This window comes from Thalassophryne amazonica, chromosome 21 (genome assembly GCF_902500255.1).
Source record: "Thalassophryne amazonica chromosome 21, fThaAma1.1, whole genome shotgun sequence".
Classification (NCBI taxonomy): domain Eukaryota; kingdom Metazoa; phylum Chordata; class Actinopteri; order Batrachoidiformes; family Batrachoididae; genus Thalassophryne; species Thalassophryne amazonica.
In genome coordinates, this window is record NC_047123.1 from 496,569 (window position 1) to 517,697 (window position 21,129).

Here is a 21,129-nt window from a genome sequence, read left to right on the forward strand (position 1 = left end):
AACCTGATAATAATGAATTACAATAGTCCAGCCTAGAGGAAATAAATGCATGAATTAGTTTTTCAGCATCACTCTGAGACAAGACCTTTCTGATTTTAGAGATATTGCGTAAATGCAAAAAAGCAGTCCTACATATTTGTTTAATATGCGCTTTGAATGACATATCCTGATCAAAAATGACTCCAAGATTTCTCACAGTATTACTAGAGGTCAGGGTAATGCCATCCAGAGTAAGGATCTGGTTAGACACCATGTTTCTAAGATTTGTGGGGCCAAGTACAATAACTTCAGTTTATCTGAGTTTAAAAGCAGGAAATTAGAGGTCATCCATGTCTTTATGTCTGTAAGACAATCCTGCAGTTTAGCTAATTGGTGTGTGTCCTCTGGCTTCATGGATAGATAAAGCTGGGTATCATCTGCGTAACAATGAAAATTTAAGCAATACCGTCTAATAATACTGCCTAAGGGAAGCATATATAAAGTGAATAAAATTGGTCCTAGCACAGAACCTTGTGGAACTCCATAATTAACTTTAGTCTGTGAAGAAGATTCCCCATTTACATGAACAAATTGTAATCTATTAGACAAATATGATTCAAACCACCGCAGCGCAGTGCCTTTAATACCTATGGCATGCTCTAATCTCTGTAATAAAATGTTATGGTCAACAGTATCAAAAGCAGCACTGAGGTCTAACAGAACAAGCACAGAGATGAGTCCACTGTCCGAGGCCATAAGAAGATCATTTGTAACCTTCACTAATGCTGTTTCTGTACTATGATGAATTCTAAAACCTGACTGAAACTCTTCAAATAGACCATTCCTCTGCAGATGATCAGTTAGCTGTTTTACAACTACCCTTTCAAGAATTTTTGAGAGAAAAGGAAGGTTGGAGATTGGCCTATAATTAGCTAAGATAGCTGGGTCAAGTGATGGCTTTTTAAGTAATGGTTTAATTACTGCCACCTTAAAAGCCTGTGGTACATAGCCAACTAACAAAGATAGATTGATCATATTTAAGATCGAAGCATTAAATAATGGTAGGGCTTCCTTGAGCAGCCTGGTAGGTATGGGGTCTAATAAACATGTTGATGGTTTGGATGAAGTAACTAATGAAAATAACTCAGACAGAACAATCGGAGAGAAAGAGTCTAACCAAATACCGGCATCACTGAAAGCAGCCAAAGATAACGATACATCTTTGGGATGGTTATGAGTAATTTTTTCTCTAATAGTTAAAATTTTGTTAGCAAAGAAAGTCATGAAGTCATTACTAGTTAAAGTTAATGGAATACTCAGCTCAGTAGAGCTCTGACTCTTTGTCAGCCTGGCTACAGTGCTGAAAAGAAACCTGGGGTTGTTCTTATTTTCTTCAATTAGTGATGAGTAGAAAGATGTCCTAGCTTTACGGAGGGCTTTTTTATAGAGCAACAGACTCTTTTTCCAGGCTAAGTGAAGATCTTCTAAATTAGTGAGACGCCATTTCCTCTCCAACTTACGGGTTATCTGCTTTAAGCTACGAGTTTGTGAGTTATACCACGGAGTCAGACACTTCTGATTTAAAGCTCTCTTTTTCAGAGGAGCTACAGCATCCAAAGTTGTCTTCAATGAGGATGTAAAACTATTGACGAGATACTCTATCTCCCTTACAGAGTTTAGGTAGCTACTCTGCACTGTGTTGGTATATGGCATTAGAGAACACAAGAAGGAATCATATCCTTAAACCTAGTTACAGCGCTTTCTGAAAGACTTCTAGTGTAATGAAACTTATTCCCTACTGCTGGGTAGTCCATCAGAGTAAATGTAAATGTTATTAAGAAATGATCAGACAGAAGGGAGTTTTCAGGGAATACTGTTAAGTCTTCTATTTCCATACCATAAGTCAGAACAAGATCTAAGATATGATTAAAGTGGTGGGTGGACTCATTTACTTTTTGAGCAAAGCCAATAGAGTCTAATAATAGATTAAATGCAGTGTTGAGGCTGTCATTCTCAGCATCTGTGTGGATGTTAAAATCTCCCACTATAATTATCTTATCTGAGCTAAGCACTAAGTCAGACAAAAGGTCTGAAAATTCACAGAGAAACTCACAGTAACGACCAGGTGGACGATAGATAATAACAAATAAAACTGGTTTTTGGGACTTCCAATTTGGATGGACAAGACTAAGAGACAAGCTTTCAAATGAATTAAAGCTCTGTCTGGGTTTTTGATTAATTAATAAGCTGGAATGGAAGATTGCTGCTAATCCTCCGCCCCGGCCCGTGCTACGAGCATTCTGACAGTTAGTGTGACTCGGGGGTGTTGACTCATTTAAACTAACATATTCATCCTGCTGTAACCAGGTTTCTGTTAGGCAGAATAAATCAATATGTTGATCAATTTGTTATGTGTCGGACGCAGGTCGGAGAACCGACCAGCGTTTGAAGGACCCAGTATGAAATAAGCAGAGCACGGTACAAAGGCTAACTGAATTTAATACATAACAGTGATAATATAATAACAAAAAGGTGCGGCCTGGCGTGGTGCGCTCCCAGCAGCGCTAACGGTCCGGAGCCAGAAGCTGTTTCGGACCCAAGGACCCCGCCGACACCCCCCAGGTGGCCGCAACAACCGAGTCTGTGAAAGAAGGAACCATTATGTGAGTCCACACTCTACACACAGAACACTTAAAGGTGTACAAACAGCAAACACCTCCTGGCTTGATTACTGATCAGCTTCCCAACCTGCAGGCATGGAACATCCAGTTCACAAAACTCCACTGCAGTGGAAGCTGATACATGACTAACAAACAGCTCAATACAATAAGGTGTGAGGGACACCACATTTACTGACTGTATAAATGTTAGTCACAAAATCTAACGTACCTCAGGAAGTGTGCTGACGAGCGTGAAACCTCACCCCCTCCTCTTTCACAGACTGTGCATCAAACCTGGACGTTCTCAGCATCCGCTGCTGATGAGATGGCTCCCGAGACGACGATCTCACCCGTCTGGTCACAAGGTCGAGTCTCTGGCAAATACACACTGTGCACTCCAGTCTTAAATGCCAACATGTTCCAATCCATCCAGATGCACCACAGCTGTGAGTCCTGACGAGTCGCAGGTGATCAGGGTGAGGTCCTGACAGCCTCAGCAACACAGCCACTCAGTCCCAAATGCACGCCACCTGGGAGGAAAACCAAAAAACAGAAACAAACCGGCAGCCAGGCCCCCCCAGCCATATAACACAATTATTATATCATTTACCAACAGGGACTTAGAAGAGAGAGACCTAATGTTTAATAGAACACAATTAAATGTTTTGGTCTGTGGTGCAGTTGAAGGTGCTATATTATTTTTTCTTTTTGAATTTTTATGCTTAAATAGATTTTTGCTGGTTATTGGTAGTCTGGGAGCAGGCACCGTCTCTACGGGGATGGGGTAATGAGGGGATGGCAGGGGGAGAGAAGCTGCAGAGAGGTGTGTAAGACTACAACTCTGCTTCCTGGTCCCAACCCTGGATAGTCACGGTTTGGAGGATTTAAGAAAATTGGCCAGATTTCTAGAAATGAGAGCTGCTCCATCCAAAGTGGGATGGATGCCGTCTCTCCTAACAAGACCAGGTTTTCCCCAGAAGCTTTGCCAATTATCTATGAAGCCCACCTCATTTTTTGGACACCACTCAGACAGCCAGCAATTCAAGGAGAACATGCGGCTAAACATGTCACTCCCGGTCCGATTGGGGAGGGGCCCAGAGAAAACTACAGAGTCCGACATTGTTTTTTGCAAAGTTACACACCGATTTATGTTAATTTTAGTGACCTCCGATTGGCGTAACCGGGTGTCATTACTGCCGACGTGAATTACAATCTTACCAAATTTACGCTTAGCCTTAGCCAGCAGTTTCAAATTTCCTTAAGTGTCGCCTGCTCTGGCCCCCGGAAGACAATTGACTATGGTTGCTGGTGTCGCTAACTTCACATTTCTCAAAACAGAGTCGCCAATAACCAGAGTTTGATCCTCGGCGGGTGCGTCTGCCGAGTGGGGAAAAACGGTTAGAGATGTGAACGGGTTGGCGGTGTACACGGGGCTTCTGTTTAGGGCTACGCTTCCTCCTCACAGTCACCCAGTCAGCCTGCTTTCCCGGCTGCTCGGGATCTGCCAGGGGGGAACTAACGGCGGCTAAGCTACCTTGCTCCGCACCGACTACAGGGGCCTGGCTAACTGTAGAATTTTCCACGGTGCGGAGCCGAGTCTCCAATTCGCCCAGCCTGGCCTCCAAAGCTACGAATAAGCTACACTTATTACAAGTACCGTTACTGCTAAAGGAGGCCGAGGAATAACTAAACATTTCACACCCAGAGCAGAAAAGTGTGGGAGAGACAGGAGAAGCCGCCATGCTAAATCGGCTAAGAGCTAGTAGCTACCTAAAAACACGCAAAGTGAATAATGTGTAAATAATTTAGAGGTGATTCAGCAGAAGGAGTGCTTTAGTTAAGGCACGTAAAGATTACACTGGGAAACAAATCGTAATCTAGATAACTAGATCAATCTAACTGCGCAGATTAAACAGCTAACAGATACAGAAAAACACCGCTGTGCTCCGGAACAGGAAGTGATACAATACCGCAGTGAGAGCCAACCACCAGTAGAGGCCAATGCTTCGATATTAAATATGATCAATCTATCTTTATTAGTTGGCTATGTACCACAGGCTTTTAAGGTGGCAGTAATTAAACCTTACTTAAAAAGCCATCACTTGACCCAGCTATCTTAGCTAATTATAGGCCAATCTCCAGCCTTCCTTTTCTCTCAAAAATTCTTGAAAGGGTAGTTGTAAACAGCTAACTGATCATCTGCAGATGAATGGTCTATTTGAAGAGTTTCAGTCAGGGTTTAGAATTCATCATAGTACAGAAACAGCATTAGTGAAGGTTACAAATGATCTTCTTATGGCCTCAGACAGTGGACTCATCTCTGTGCTTGTCCTGTTAGACCTCAGTGCAGCTTTTGATACTGTTGACCATAAAATTTTATTACAGAGATTAGAGCATGCCATAGGTATTAAAGGCACTGCGCTGTGGTGGTTTGAATCATATTTATCTAATAGATTACAATTTGTTCATGTAAATGGGGAATCTTCTTCACAGACTAAGATTAATTATGGAGTTCCACAAGGTTCTGTGCTAGGACCAATTTTATTTTTTATTAATTTTATTATTATAGAGTACTGTCAGGGACTAGAAGGAGAGAGCATATTTCACCCATATTGGCCTCTCTTCATTGGCTTCCTGTTAATTCTAGAATCGAATTTAAAATTCTTCTTCTTACTTATAAGGTTTTGAATAATCAGGTCCCATCTTATCTTAGGGACCTCGTAGTACCATATCACCCCAATAGAGCGCTTCGCTCTCAGACTGCAGGCTTACTTGTAGTTCCTAGGGTTTGTAAGAGTAGAATGGGAGGCAGAGCCTTCAGCTTCAGGCTCCTCTCCTGTGGAACCAGCTCCCAATTCAGATCAGGGAGACAGACACCCTCTCTACTTTTAAGATTAGGGCTTAAAACTTTCCTTTTTGCTAAAGCTTATAGTTAGGGCTGGATCAGGTGACCCTGAACCATCCCTTAGTTATGCTGCTATAGACTTAGACTGCTGGGGGGTTCCCATGATGCACTGAGTGTTTCTTTCTCTTTTTGCTCTGTATGCACCACTCTGCATTTAATCATTAGTGATTGATCTCTGCTCTCTTCCACAGCATGTCTTTTTCCTGGTTCTCTCCATCAGCCCCAACCAGTCCCAGCAGAAGACTGCCCCTCCCTGAGCCTGGTTCTGCTGGAGGTTTCTTCCTGTTAAAAGGGAGTTTTTCCTTCCAACTGTCGCCAAGTGCTTGCTCACAGGGGGTCGTTTTGACCGTTGGGGTTTTTCTGTAATTATTGTATGGCTTTTGCCTTACAATATAAAGCGCCTTGGGGCAACTGTTTGTTGTGATTTGGCGCTATATAAATAAAATTGATTTGATTTGATGCAACTCCAGTTTTTATCTGGAGAAACACACACAGCCGCTGATGTTCCAAAGAGGTCTCCCATCCAAGTACTAACCAAATCCTGCTCTGCTCTGCTCAGCTCCTGAGATCTGCCTCAATCATACTGACAGAGCAGACCTGCTGCCTATGGCTTCTGAGTGTCTCATCTTAATATCATTGGTGCCAACGTGAAGAACTATGTGGCTCAAGGATTAAGGATTCAAGGATTCAAAACGAGTTCTTTGTCATATGCACATAGGAACATGTTCCATGCACAATGAAATGTGTTTACTGCATTTTTACCCATCCTAATTGCCAGTTAGGAGCAGAGGACGCCTTTTTTGGCGCCCGGGGACCAGCTCCAGATGTATATCCCTGCCCTAGGTCACGAGCAGGGCTGAGCAAACCTTGACCCGCCTCATGACACACTTAACACACACACATAAGCCGGTCCGGTACATGAACACACATAAAAGCACACACAAGGAAAGAATTGGGAAAAGAAAAACCTCCATTGCTGCTGTGTTGAACTCACGCATCAGCCCTGGAGAGCAAAAAAAAACAAAAAAAACCCATAGCACAGAAAAACAGTCATAACAAAAAACAAATTACGACAGACAACGGCTGTATCTAGTGTCATGTTCTTCTGTCTGTTTAGCCTTCTGCAGCGTCAGCACCCTAAGATGGGAGGCAATGTCGGGTGCTCTGGCCACAGGAATACATTTAAAGTTAGCTGGCATCTGTAATCTAACTTTGCAAGTGATAGAATCCCCTATTACTAATGCATGGCGTTTCGGCCTGTAGATAGGGGTAGAAGTCAGGCAGACCAGTCTAGTACCCGCACTCTTTTACTACGAAGCCACGCTGTTGTAACATGTGCAGAATGTGGCTTGGCATTGTCTTGCTGAAATAAGCAGGGACGTCCTTAAAAAAGATGTTGCTTGGATGGCAGCATGTGTTGCTCCAAAACCTGGATGGACCTTTCAGCACTGTTGGTGTCATCACAGATGTGTAAATTGGCCATGCCATGGGCACTAACACACCCCCATACCATCACAGATGTGTAAGTTGTCCATGCCAATGGGCACTAACACACCCCCACACCATCACAGGTGCTGGCTTTTTAACTTTGCGCTGGTAACAATCTGGATGGTCTTTTTCGTCTTTTGTCCAGAGGACACGACGTCCATGATTTCCAAAAACAATTTGAAATGTGGACTCATCAGACCACAGCACACTTTTCCACTTTGCGTCTGTCCATTTCAAATGAGCTCGGGCCCAGAGAAGGCGGCGGTGTTTCTGGATGTTGTTGATGTTTGGCTTTCACTTTGCATGGTAGAGTTTTAACTTGCACTTGTAGATGTAGCGATGAACTGTGTTAATTGACAATGGTTTTCTGAAGTGTTCCTGAGCCCACGCGGTAAGATCCTTTACACAAGGATGTCTTTTTAATGCAGTGCCGCCTGAGGGATCAAAGGTCACGGTCATTCAATGTTGGTTTTTTGTTGCTTGTGTGTAGAAAGTTCTCCAGATTCTCTGAATCTTCTGATTATATTATGGGCTGTAGATGATGGAATCCCTAAATTCCTTGCAATTGAACATTGAGAGGTACCAGTAGATTCTCACAAATCCAACAAGACAAAGCATTCATGATATGCACACTCTTAAGGTTCATATTCATGTGAAGTTTACATATTTCTACACAGCAGTAAACCCTAACATTGTTCTTAAACTGTTGGACTATTTTTTTCACACAGTTGTTCACAAAGTGGTGATCCTCACCCCATCTTGCTTGTGAAACGGCTGAGCCTTTTAGGGATGCTCCTTTTATACCCAATCATGACACTCACCCGTTACCACTTAAACCTGTTCACCTGTGGAATGTTCAAACAGGTGTTCTTTGAGCATTTGTCAACTTTCCCAGTCGTTTGTTGCCCCTGTCCCAGCTTTTTTGAAATGTGTTACAGGCATCCATTTCAAAATGAGCAAATATTTGCACAAAAAACAAAAAAGTCTCTCAGTTTACGCATTAAATATCTTGTCTTTGTGGTGTATTCAATTGAATATACAGTAATGTTCAGAATAATAGTAGTGCTATGTGACTAAAAAGATTAATCCAGGTTTTGAGTATATTTCTTATTGTTACATGGGAAACAAGGTACCAGTAGATTCTCACAAATCCAACAACACCAAGCATTCATGATATGCACACTCTAAAGTAGAAAAGGGGGTGTTCACAATAATAGCAGTATCTGCTGTTGACGCTACAAACTCAAAACTATTATGTTCAAACTGCTTTTTTATCAATCCTGTGAATCACTAAACTAGTATTTAGTTGTATAACCACAGTTTTTCATGATTTCTTCATATCTGCGAGGCATTAATTTTGTTGGGTTGGAACCAAGATTTTGCTGGTTTACTAGTGTGCTTGGGGTCATTGTCTTGTTGAAACACCCATTTCAAGGGCATGTCCTCTTCAGCATAAGGCAGCATGTCCTCTTCAAGTATTTTGACATATCCAAACTGATCCATGATACCTGGTATACGATATATAGGCCGAACACCATAGTAGGAGAAACATGCCCATATCATGATGCTTGCACCACCATGCTTTACTGTCTTCACTGTGAACTGTGGCTTGAATTCAGAGTTTGGGGGTCGTCTCACAAACTGTCTGCGGCCCTTGGACCCAAAAAGAACAATTTTACTCATCAGTCCACAAAATATTCCTCCATTTGTTATGTTTCGGACGCGGTCGGAGCACTGACCCAGCGTTTGAAAGGACCCAGCACGAAATAAGCAGAGCACGGTTCAAAAGATAACAGAATTTAATAAACATAACAGTGGGTGAAGTGCTAAACAACTAAAAAGTCTGCGGTCTGGTGAGGTGGAAACACGGCGCACTCTCAACAGCGCAAACGGTCCGGAGCCACAGCAGCTCGGACCCAGGGACCCCGCCGACACCCCCCAGGTGGCCGCGACAAACCGAGTCTGTGAAGAAAGAAAACATGAGGTGAGTCCAACTCCACACAGAGAGACACAACTCAAAGGTGCACGCAATCAGCAAACACTTCCTGGCTTAAATCTATACATCAGCTTCTCACCCTGCAGGCACGGAACAATTCAGTTCAAATCTCCACTGCAGCAGAAGCTGATTAGACAATTAGCATAACGTGACAGCTCACTAACACAAGGTGTGAGGGACACCAAATCCACTGTCATTACTTCATAGAAGTCATCAAAACCATATTACCTCAGGAAGTGTGCTGAAGAGCGTGAGACCTCACCCAATCCTCCTTCACAGACTGTGGCGTCAAACCTGGAGTGGTCTCTGCGTCCGTGATGGTGAGATTGTTCTCCTGACGTCGATCTCACACGTCTGCTCACAAGGTCGAGTCTCTGGCAATCACACACTGTGCATTCAACGTTTAAATGCAGCAATCTCTGATCAAGACAAAATACACCACAGCTGTGAGTCCTGATGACCTGCACGTGAAAACAAGCCTCAGGTGGTCAGGGTGAGGTCCTAATGCTCAGCCACTCAGTCCTGAATGCATACCACCTGGTGGGAGAAACAGAAAACAAAACCCAAGCCAGCCAACACCCCAGCCCACAACACCATTCTCTTTAGGCCAGTTGATGTGTTCTTTGGCAAATTGTAACCTCTTCTGCACATGTCTTTTATTTAACAGAGGGACTTTGCGGGGGATTCTTGCAAATAAATTAGCTTCACACAGGCGTCTTCTAACTGTCACAGCACTTACAGTTAACTCCAGACTGTCTTTGATCATCCTGGAGCTGATCAGTGGGTGAGCCTTTGCCATTCTGGTTATTCTTCTATCCATTTTGATGGTTGTTTTCCGTTTTCTTCCACGCGTCTCTGTTTTTTTTTTTGTCAATTTTAAAGCATTGGAGATCATTGTAGATGAACAGCCTATAATTTTTTGCACCTGCATATAAGTTTTCCCCTCTCCAATCAACTTTTTAATCAAACTACGCTGTTCTTCTGAACAATGTCTTGAATGTCCCATTTTCCTCAGGCTTTCAAAGAGTAAAGCATGTTCAACAAGGTGCTGCTTCATCCTTAAATAGGGGACCCTGATTCACACCTGTTTTGTTCCACAAATTGAAAACTCACTGACTAAATGCCAACACTTTTCAATAGCCTTAAGAGTGTGCATATCATGGAATACTTGGTCTTGTTGGATTGTGAGATCTACTGAATCTACTGGTACCTTGTTTCCCATGTAACAATAAGAAATATACTCAAAACCTGGATTAATCTTTTTAGTCACATAGCACTACTATTATTCTGAACACTACTGTAGGTTAAAGAGGATTTGCAAATCATTGTATTCTGTTTTTATTTACATTTCACACAACATCCCAACTTCTTTGGACTTGGGGTTGTATGTAGCCAAGCTAGCACATACTATTTGCTACCGAAAAAGCTAACCACTCCTAAGGTTCACACATTTATGAGCTAAGCGTTTCACAGCGGTCACACAACAGAAATTTAGGTTAGAAGAAACAAGAGAAGCTATTACAACTTTGTATTAATTAGAAGAGCATCGTTCAATCCGCAGTCTGTCTGGGAGAAAGTGCGAGGTCATTGTTGCCCACATTGCAATCAGACTAGAAGGCCCGGTATGGTGTTGATCATACTGATCTGGTGTCATAGTACCCACTTGGCTTTAGGATTCTTGAACTCAAGGACCACAAAAAATTTCAAACTGTGCATCAGAGTTACAACTGGAATATTCTGAAAATCAAAGTCACACAATGAAGAACATTGATGTCATCCTCATTCCTGTTTACGTCATAAAGTGCTGAATGACTCAAATTGTTCATATTCATGTGAAGTTTACATATTTCTACACAGCAGTAAAATATACTGTTATGTGATGTTCCAAAACCTCAAGCACTCTGAAGAATGCAGACATGATCATTTATGACAGAACAAGATTCAAAAACAAACAAAAAGCAGCTGACAGAAATGGGCCGAGCCTGCGAGTGAGTTCAGGCAGCCAACTGCACAGACATGTGAAATGCCTCATACGCCACATAATCTATGATACACAGAGCCTAGACACCAAACTCAGAGGTGAGCCGCCTGACTGAAACCGACTGAGTTGGTGGAGATGAAACAAATCACCCGAAAAGGAGAAAACAGGATGAAATAAGGCCCAAAAAATGGCAGTACAACTGAGGGAAGTTGTGCTGTTGAATCAGATTGGACTGAACCATGAAGCACTGATAGTGATGATATGAGGTGTGTCTTGCCTTTCAGGTGCTGCAAGTCTTGGAAAAGGAATTGGGGAAATTCTTTTTTCCCGATTTTCCCGTTCCAGTGGCCAAGTGGGCGGGATGGAGGAGGAGCCGTCTGATTGTGAGGGTGGAGTATGTGAAGTGGAAGATGTGACATCAGGAGAAGAAGCAGCAATGATGGCTGAAAGTGAGAAGGGTAAACCAGTGGAAGAGGACAATGATGAGGTCCAGCTGTCCTTGTCCCAGTCTTCCTCCGCTGTCATGGACAGCTCATCATGTAAGTCCACAGTCCCACCTCAGAATCAACGCAGTCACTTCAGATTTTAATTCCCTGGTGTGTTTTACTGAGAACTAGACTAACTTGTCATGTTATCAGCACAGGCTGGGGCCCAGTCACAGAGAAACCACAACCAGACAAGTGGATAGGTTTGATCCACAAAGATCAGTCCACTTGTGTCACATGAGAGGAAGAATAAGATGCCAACCAACTTCTGACTAGGAAACAATTGTGGTCGCCTGCTGATTGCAGTGAATTGTGTCGCTGCCAGCAACTGTAGCAATTGCACAGGTTGCCCAGTGAAGCGAAGCACTGTTCCGCTCTAATGTTAATCCGAATCTGCTGCACATAAATCATCCCACCCCCTCAGTCACTATTACAATTATTCTAATTCTGTGTGGGTCTTTATAGAACTGACAGTCGGACTGCCTCATTGCTTCATCTGGCAGCAGCTACTGTCTGTCATTTGCTGTTTGCTGTCCATGGTGCTAAAATGCAGCTAAAAAGGAAAAAAACAATAAATTCTCCCCCATGTCCAAAATTAAATCAAGTTTCACTACAAAGTATGCCCATGTATGCAGGCATGCGCGCGCACATTGACAGAGTATATTTGAGTGTGTTTAAATGCAGCTGGGCACTTTTGTCTGGAGAGCTGTTTTTCTGATTGTACTTCAGTGTTGAACCTACATTTGAACACATGGTAGTAACCTGAAGAAACAGTGCGGTGCGATGGACACGGAATGTGTTTATTTATTTTATCCACCTGCAGTTAATCAGATTTTATTTTACTTTTTGCTTGTGTTCTGTTTGTTTGTATTACTTGGCCCTCACAACACATATTGTTCTCCTTCAGGAGAGTCCAGTTGTCACCATCACAGCTGGAAGGGGAGTGGCATCAAGAGCCACAATCTGCCGGAATATGTACCCTCGAGCTGATGGTTGCTTGTAGACAGCAACAGATTTCTTCCCCTATTTCTTGCTTTCAATTCACTTTATTTACGTAGTGCCAAATTACAACAATGCTCCCTTAAGTCACTTTACACAGGTAAGGTCTAAAGCCTAGTGTCCACATGTTAGGGTTAGTTTCCAGGTGGGCTCCATGGTGAGCTTTAGGATAACGGATCGGGTACAGATCTGCATCAGTGTGTAGTACAAGTCTCTAATTCCTTCAGTTTGCAGCAGGGTTCCCAGGATGTTGCAGATGGCCCGGTTACATTGCTGCAAGCTTGCCAATGACCCGGGTTGGGTTCCTGATGATCTTTGTTGGCATAAACCTTTTGAACAGTCCAAAAATTTGTTCCAGAAGATCCAGATATAGTGCAGCAGATAACACAATATTTACAGAGGAATCCTTCAAATGGTAATATAAGCACCAAATTTGGTAAAAGTACACCTTAGATATTACTCTTGTGAAAAAACTGATTGGCCACTTGAATTTTCAATAGGTGACCATGTTGGGGTCAATTGAAGAATTACATAGGGGTCAAAATATAAAAATTCTCCAGTCATATTGAAAATTATACCACATTATTTGTCTGATTGTAAAGATTCCAAAAAGGTATAGTTTGGACAATCTATGACTGAATTCTAGAGAGTTATGGGGTAAAACCAACAAGAATGGTGACAAACGGTTTGTACATGGGTCAAACGTTAGTTGCTCCAATTTTGTTCAAAAGTGATGCAAATTATTGGTTGAGTTAATAGGGTTTTGAAAAGGAATAGTTTGTGTTGGGTATTTTCTCCTCCAAACATTCTTAAAACCTTTGATAAGACAAACAGAGTCAAGAAACGCCAGTGAGACAGAAAGTCAAATTAATCACGCGCGGAGTGCAGTCCAGGCTGTACACCAAGGCTACACTAAAGTCTGGCCTGTGCTCCCGCTCTTTTTATTAGAGATGCCCTCATTACATCATAAAACTTGTCCTAAGGGGGGGGGGGGGGGGGGGGGGGACAACGCGAGACAAGTTTCTTCCCGTAACATAAACACATACGTCAATAAGCGCAGCTGTAAGGAAAAACAGTTTCTTTCTTTTACTCTTATCGTCGGAGGTCAGCACATCTCGTTCGTCTGTTGCAGTTATCAGCTGTTGTGCATCTGCCTGGAGTGTCCTGGTCTTCTAAGCATCACATCACAACAGTCAAAACAACCTTCAGGTCTATTACTCCCAGTTCATGACTGACCCCGTCATGCTTCACTCCCAGTCGTTAGCGGCTACAAAAACAAGTTGTATATTAATAATAAGTACATCCAGCTCTTCATTCCCAGTTCAGATTGACCCCAGCATGCTAAAACAAGGTTGAATAACACATACATTCTCAGGGTTAGTGCAAACAGCACAACACCGTTCTCATGAGAAAGAAGACAAAGGTCCAAATGTTTAACAGTGATAACATATATACAAAATCTTTAACAGTTTGCACCATGTATCATACTTAGTTATCATGTTACAGGGTAACATATGTCATACAGTTCAATGGATGTGAACATTTGACCTTTTACTTTAGAGACCAAGCATTCATCACAGTCAACTATTCCATTTATTAATCCAAGTGGCTCAATCAGCAATTTGCACCTTTTTTTTTCTTTTTTTTTTTTTTTTACTAAAATTGGAGCAACTTTAATTTTTGACCCCTGTACAAACTGAAATTGACCTTTGTCACCATTCTTGTTGTTTTTACCCCATAACTCTACAGAATTCAGTCATAGATAGTCCAAACTATACCTTTCTGGAATCTTTATGATCAGACAAATAATCTGGTGTAGTTTTCAATATGATTGGAGCATTTTTATATTTTAACCCCTGTGTAATTCTTCAATTGACCACTACGTGGCCGCCTATTGAAAAGTCAAGTGGCCCATTGGTTTTTCATAAAAGCAATGTCTAAGGAGAATTTGTGCTGGATTTGGTGCTTGTATCACCATGTGAAGTATTCAGTTATTTGCTGCACTAATACTCCAGATGGTGGGCATCGTGCTCTGTGTTGACCATGTATAACACTGTGTAACACATTTTTATTTTTGTTTTGTTCCTGGGTACACAGTGTGTTTTCCTAACCTGTTGTGCCTTAAATAAACAGAAAATAGCTGTTATTCCACAGAAACTTTGCTTCTGTGATCAGGACAATGATATTTTGAAATTTGTCTGTTTTCAAGAATATTCTCGATTCGCCTTCACTACTACTGAGTAGTCTTCTAGAATATTCTTGAACTGCTAGAACTGTCTAGAATTTTCTAGAAGTTTCCAGAATTATCTAGAAATTTCAAGAAACTTTTAGAACTTTCTAGAACATAAAAAAAAAAAATCAAAGTTTGTGCTGAATGTAGTCATTTTTCCATAGACTTTAGACATAAGCAGTTGAAATATAATAACACTTAGAAGCCAGGAACAAAAATTGTTACATAGTGTAATTGCAGATGGATTGCAGTGGGGTTGGCGATCCCGTGAGTTTGCCAATTTGCAATTTTTTTAAAATTTTTTTTCTATCTGGAAGCCAACCGCAACCTAATGAGATGCATGTGGACAGTAGCTTTGACCGAGTGATTTCATACAGATTATATGCAACTGCCAGCTTGGTCCCAGGCAGGCTTCACTGGAAGTCAGTCCTACCAGGTAAAATCGGTCACAAACAGCATCCAAAAATCAGGAACACTGAGGGAGCAAAGACACACAAACCAGGAAATAAACACGAGAAAGCAATGTACACCAGGTACAACCATAAATAAATAATAAAAAGAAAAGTGATCTTAAAAACACAGGGATGCACTAGCAGGTCATACAACAGAACAAGGAGAAAAAGAAAAATGAAATACAGTTCACAAAACCATCAAAATGGAACAGCAAGCCAAAAACACAGAATCACAAATAACCCTTCCATAACGCAGGCACCCAGTGTGTCACAGAATACAGCAATGCAGTTGTTGTTTGCTCCTAAGGAGTCAGTTTGTGTGTTGCGATCCCTGATGTTTGTGTTTGTTAGAGCTTAGCGCTGCGTTCGATACGGTGGCTTGTCATATATTGCTCGATAAGCTGGAGAATCGCTTTGGGGTTACTGGGAATGTCCTTGTGTGGTTGACATCCTACTTAACCAGTCGCTCTGTTGTGTGGGCCGCTGAAGAGGAGGTACTGCTGGCCCACCACCACCAGTCGGCGCCCTGCTTGGAGTGCGGGCTTCAAGCATGAGAGGGCGCCGAGACAGAGAGTGACAGCTGTCACTCATTTACACCAGCTGTCACCAATCACCTGCATCCCTACAAAAGCCGGATCATTACTCCACCTCCTCGCCGAGAAATCAACTACCGTGAAGGTAATTCTCTGCTGTGATTAGTGCTAACTAATTATTCTGTGTGCAGCCGTATTCCTGAGGATTCAGTGATTTTTGGATTGGCGTGCAGTGAGAGTCTGCGACGTCTTCGCCTCTCACTCCATCCAAGGAGCAACTGTCAGGAGCTGCAGGGGTGATTTTGTATCGGAGGTGCAGGTTTTCCCTCCTCGAAGATCTGTAGGTGAAGGATTACTGGGTGTGTGGATACACACTCACCATTAACTGTTTTTCATCTTCTGCCAGCAGTACCAGGGTCTGCAACAGAAGACGGTGACCACCTGGGGACTCAGGACTTGGCGGCTCCGGTGTTCTTCAGGCCGTTGGTGGTGGAAGCTGTGTGGGTCCCGGCTCTCCGATCGCCAGAGGTCTCCTATCTTCGAGCCTGCCCGCACGTCACCTTGTGTTCAATTGGCATTATCTTTGTCTGTATCCAATTGTGCGTTCACAACATTAAATTGTTACTATTTGTCTTATCCATTGTCCGTTCATTTGCGCCCCCTGTTGCGGGTCCATGTTACGACACCTTCCCAACAGGCTCTCACTGTGTCTTGTACAATAATGTCACCGCAAACCTTGTTGCCATGAAACACGGGGTTCCGATGGGGCTCGTGTTAGGCCCCCTGCTTTTCTCCCTTTATATAGCACCCTTTGGGCTTATACTGCGGCGTTATGGGATTACTTTTCACTGCTGTGCTGAGTATACTCAGTTGTACATGCCGATAACTGCTGGTAATCTCATACCCATCAAGACTTTAGAGGATTGCCTTGCTTCAGTGAAAAGCCGGATGTTGAGTAATTTCCTACTTTTAAATTCATTGAAGGCTGAAATGCTGCTCCTTGGTTCAGTGAGACATAGTGTCGCATTCGTTAATCATGGATGACTGCTATGTTTTTATCAATGAAGACAATTTAATTGAAAGCTTATACTGATAAACGTTTTGAGTGCTTTTCACACTGCTGCAGCAAATTCCAGGCTCCTGACTCCCATACTTCAGACCACTCCCTTGGTGGAGTGGGCATCCTCCTTTTTAAGATTTCCTGCCTTTAGACTTCATCGCGACGTCACATCCTGTCTTTGAAACAGTCCGTTTTCTTATTGCTGATGTGGACATTCCATTTAAGGGCATGACACATACCGCAGGCTCGCTACAGCTTTTTGTGCAGCCAGTGCACCTTTTGCAAGGTTGCATGACAAATTGTTCTATAACAGAACTAACATATCTATGACAATAGACTGTTTGACCAGCTAACGCTTAACCTGGACACATGTGTCATACATCACACTGACAAAACGAGAAACCTTTGGGGTAATTTTTGATCTCATGTTGTCCTTTGACCAACACAATGGAGAAATTATAAGGACTGAAAGATAGATACTTTATTGATCCCCCGAAGGAGAAATTCGGCTGTCCAGCAGCAACTTGGTAAAAGTTAAAGTCTCCTTTAAAACATCACTTGAGTAAAAGTCTTAAAATATCTGACTGCTTTCTTCGACCTTCATAACATAGTGAGGATTCATCCCATCCTGTCTATGGCTGATACTGAGACCCTGATTCATGTGTTTGTCTCTTCTAGATTGGATTACTGCATTGTTCCATTTTTTGGTTTAGCCTTCAGTTAATTCAAAATGCTGCAGCTAGAGTACTGACGGGGACTAGAAGGAGAGAGCATATCTCACCCATATTGGCCTCTCTTCATTGGCTTCCTGTTAATTCTAGAATAGAATTTAAAATTCTTCTTCTTACTTATAAGGTTTTGAATAATCAGGTCCCATCTTATCTTAGGGACCTCATAGTACCATATCACCCCAATAGAGCGCTTCGCTCTCAGACTGCAGGCTTACTTGTAGTTCCTAGGGTTTGTAAGAGTAGAATGGGAGGCAGAGCCTTCAGCTTTCAGGCTCCTCTCCTGTGGAACCAGCTCCCAATTCAGATCAGGGAGACAGACACCCTCTCTACTTTTAAGATTAGGCTTAAAACTTTCCTTTTTGCTAAAGCTTATAGTTAGGGCTGGATCAGGTGACCCTGAACCATCCCTTAGTTATGCTGCTATAGACTTAGACTGCTGGGGGGTTCCCATGATGCACTGAGTGTTTCTTTCTCTTTTTGCTCTGTATGCACCACTCTGCATTTAATCATTAGTGATTGATCTCTGCTCCCCTCCACAGCATGCCTTTTTCCTGGTTCTCTCCCCAACCAGTCCCAGCAGAAGACTGCCCCTCCCTGAGCCTGGTTCTGCTGGAGGTTTCTTCCTGTTAAAAGGGAGTTTTTCCTTCCCACTGTCGCCAAGTGCTTGCTCACAGGGGGTCGTTTTGACCGTTGGGGTTTTTCCGTAATTATTGTATGGCTTTTGCCTTACAATATAAAGCGCCTTGGGGCAACTGTTTGTTGTGATATGGCGCTATATAAATAAAATCGATTTGGTTTACCATGGTTAGGGTTATTTTAAAATTAATATATGTGGTATATTTTCACTTTGTACATTTTAAGAGTTGCCAGTGTAGTTATTCTATCTGGATTAATTTGATTTATAAATCAAAACCATAAGTCAAACCTGCTTTCCTTTTCAAGACATCTGTCTCATGGCTAGACCGCTGTATGCTGTAAAGGATAGTGACTTTTGTTGTTGTTGTTGTGTTTTTTTGTTTTTTTTTTTTGTGGCAGCTTCTTCTGCTGGGGTAGAGTTGAGCTCAGCTGCCTCACTGCTACAAAATACATAGCAGACAGGAGCTAACAGGGTTTATAAATGTTTTTCACCATTTCTAACTATGTAAAAAAAAAAAATGTTAGCGGTCTAAAAGTTATCAGAACTAAATTTATCGGAAGCTAATTGGTCAGCTGATGTTTTTTGAAGTTAGCTGAAAAGCTAATCTATTAACAAAAAAGTTATCTTTGAAAATTAGCGGAACTGTGCCCACCACTGCTAACGTGTCCGTTTGTGTGTTGCGGGCACTGATGTTTGTCCTTAACAAATACATTTGTGTGTTGCAGTGCTGCTGGACAGACGTATTGACTTTGAGCTGAGGGAGGGCTTGGTCGAGAGCCGCTATTGGTCAGCTGTAACCTCTCACACGGCCTATTGGTGCTCATACGATGTGGCTCTGTTCCTCCTCACCTTCATGTACCAGCAGCCGGACCGACCTGAGGCCACAGACAACCACGAGGACTTGTCATAGTTCCAGAGGTTGCACTCTGTATGAAAAGAGTCAGTCTTCAGTTCTGTAGAATGCAAAAGTAATTACATTTATGCTGCCACAAAATATGCACTTTATGAATTTTAATTTAAAGTTTCTCATTTGTAATATTGCAAGTTAACTCATTATAAAGTAAGTGGCACTCAGAGTGTATACCACCGCCAAGGCTACATATTCCCCACAGCCAAAATACCCACTTACATTTTTTTACATTTCACTTACAAAATTTAATCAAGATCTATTCATAACTTTGAGTTCAATGTTGATGTACGTTTAAATGGATGCTGGACTCAGAACATATATTAAAGTACTTAAAGTACTTACTTATTCATCTGCTCACAAAATGTTATTGAAGTTCATTGTTAATTAATTTTTGAATGTTTTCTGGATCCTTAATCCAAAATATGTTCTGGATCAAATTTCAAATGAAATCCTAGTTTCTCAGACATTAGACATCTGCTCACCAGATTTCATCAACACCCTCAGAACCTTTTGAGTACAATGTTATGTTCTAAATATTCTTTAGGATCTCAGTTCCAGACTAGAGCACCGTGCTCAGAGAGCACAAACCTCCGCCAACACTAGTTTCCAATTCTGATGGCGGTGCACACAGACACACCGGCTCACGGTTCTCCACTCTTGGCATTTTATGTGTCCGTATGTGTGCAAGATGTTGGGCAAAGTCTACGTACAGTCGCCAGCAGTCTTGTATAAAGTACAGTCACTTGCCCAGTTCCGGATCATAGCCGGTTTGGATCACTGTTGTAGTTTTTGCGCCGCCGTTCTCATAATCAGCACGAATAAGCTAATACTTGGTACCAATGGAAAGATGATGTTTTGTCTACAAAGGACCACAAGCTCGACTGGATACAGCCGTCCTTGTGATCAACAGAGGAATCCAAACATCCCGGTGTCCTCGGTGTGCGCGCTTTTTCTGACTCACTCATTCCTGCAAGTTTTAAAGTAACGATCTGTAAAACGTAGCAAAGGTGAGTTAGCTGTTCGGTGTTTTTGGTTCTAGAGTGGGGGAAAATACTTACTTACTGTGTAGAAAATGTCAGTGTGTTATGTCTTGCTGTTTATCTCCGACGTGAAAATTTGCCGGTTGTGGATCACTGAAGCAGCAGCCTCGTGTCTGTAGTTGTGATCCATGTGGACTTTGGGGCTCATCTCAACATCACGAATGGGCATGAATGTGGGGGCTTTTACTTTTTAATTCGGGAGAAATCTCACCTCCACACTTCATTTTTGGCTCGTAAAAACGTATAATGGCGCTTTTTGAAATGAAGTAAATTCTCATTTAATAAGTATAATTTCTATCATTTTGTGTTCAAAACACATTCTCGGGCACAGTGTGTATCATTCTGCATTAGAAGGGCTCCAGACAGATGCCAGGAATGAACCCAAAGTGAGGCAGAGTGTCGTGATCCAGAACCAGCAAAGTGATCCATTTCTGGCAAATGTTTGCGCACACATATGTGGCTTCACACTTTAAGTAGAAGGGCTACACCATCCAGACTTTTTCAGCGAGATAACATCCAAATACACACTACAACAATACCACAATTAAAGGACATTCAGTTGCATTATGGCTCCGTATAGCTCGACTTTAAAAAAGGTGATCCGGAACTGGGCAACCATCTGTACCTCAAAGTGATACTTGAGTGAAAGTACAAGTGTCGTACCATAAAATTACTTTGGTAAAAGTTAGTCTCCTTTCAAATATTACTTGAGTAAAAGTCTTAAAGTATCTGACATTTACTGAACGTAAGTATCAAAAGTAAATTTCTCATATAAAATGTACTTTAAAAGTGAGTGGTTAGAATTTCACCCGCTCGCATGATATTAAAGAGTGCTCTTAACCTGTCTGTGGCACTGAGCATAGATTATTATTATTATTATCTGCTTTATGATGACTTTGTCCAACACCTTCCAGCCGAACTACAATCATGAGCCAGGTGGACCAAGGCCAAGTACTTGTCTGACAACTCGCGATCTGTCTCTGCTGTCAGGTAAAATCCAAAATGAGTAGAAAGTGAAACGGCAACATGAAAAGAAAACCAGG

General features: G+C 42.2%; 1 protein-coding gene across 1 annotated transcript in view; it reads left to right on the forward strand.

Annotated features, from left to right (window-relative positions):
* The window catches only part of ddhd1b (DDHD domain containing 1b), a 137,866-nt gene extending 118,717 nt beyond the window's left edge, over positions 1–19,149 (forward strand). Inside the window, exons 12-13 of the mRNA XM_034162273.1 lie at positions 11,294–11,548; positions 18,862–19,149. Of these exons, the coding sequence (XP_034018164.1) occupies positions 11,294–11,548; positions 18,862–19,046 (440 nt within the window). The 3' untranslated portion in view covers positions 19,047–19,149. The remainder of the gene's footprint in view (positions 1–11,293; positions 11,549–18,861) is intronic.
* The last annotated feature ends 1,980 nt before the right edge of the window (positions 19,150–21,129 follow it).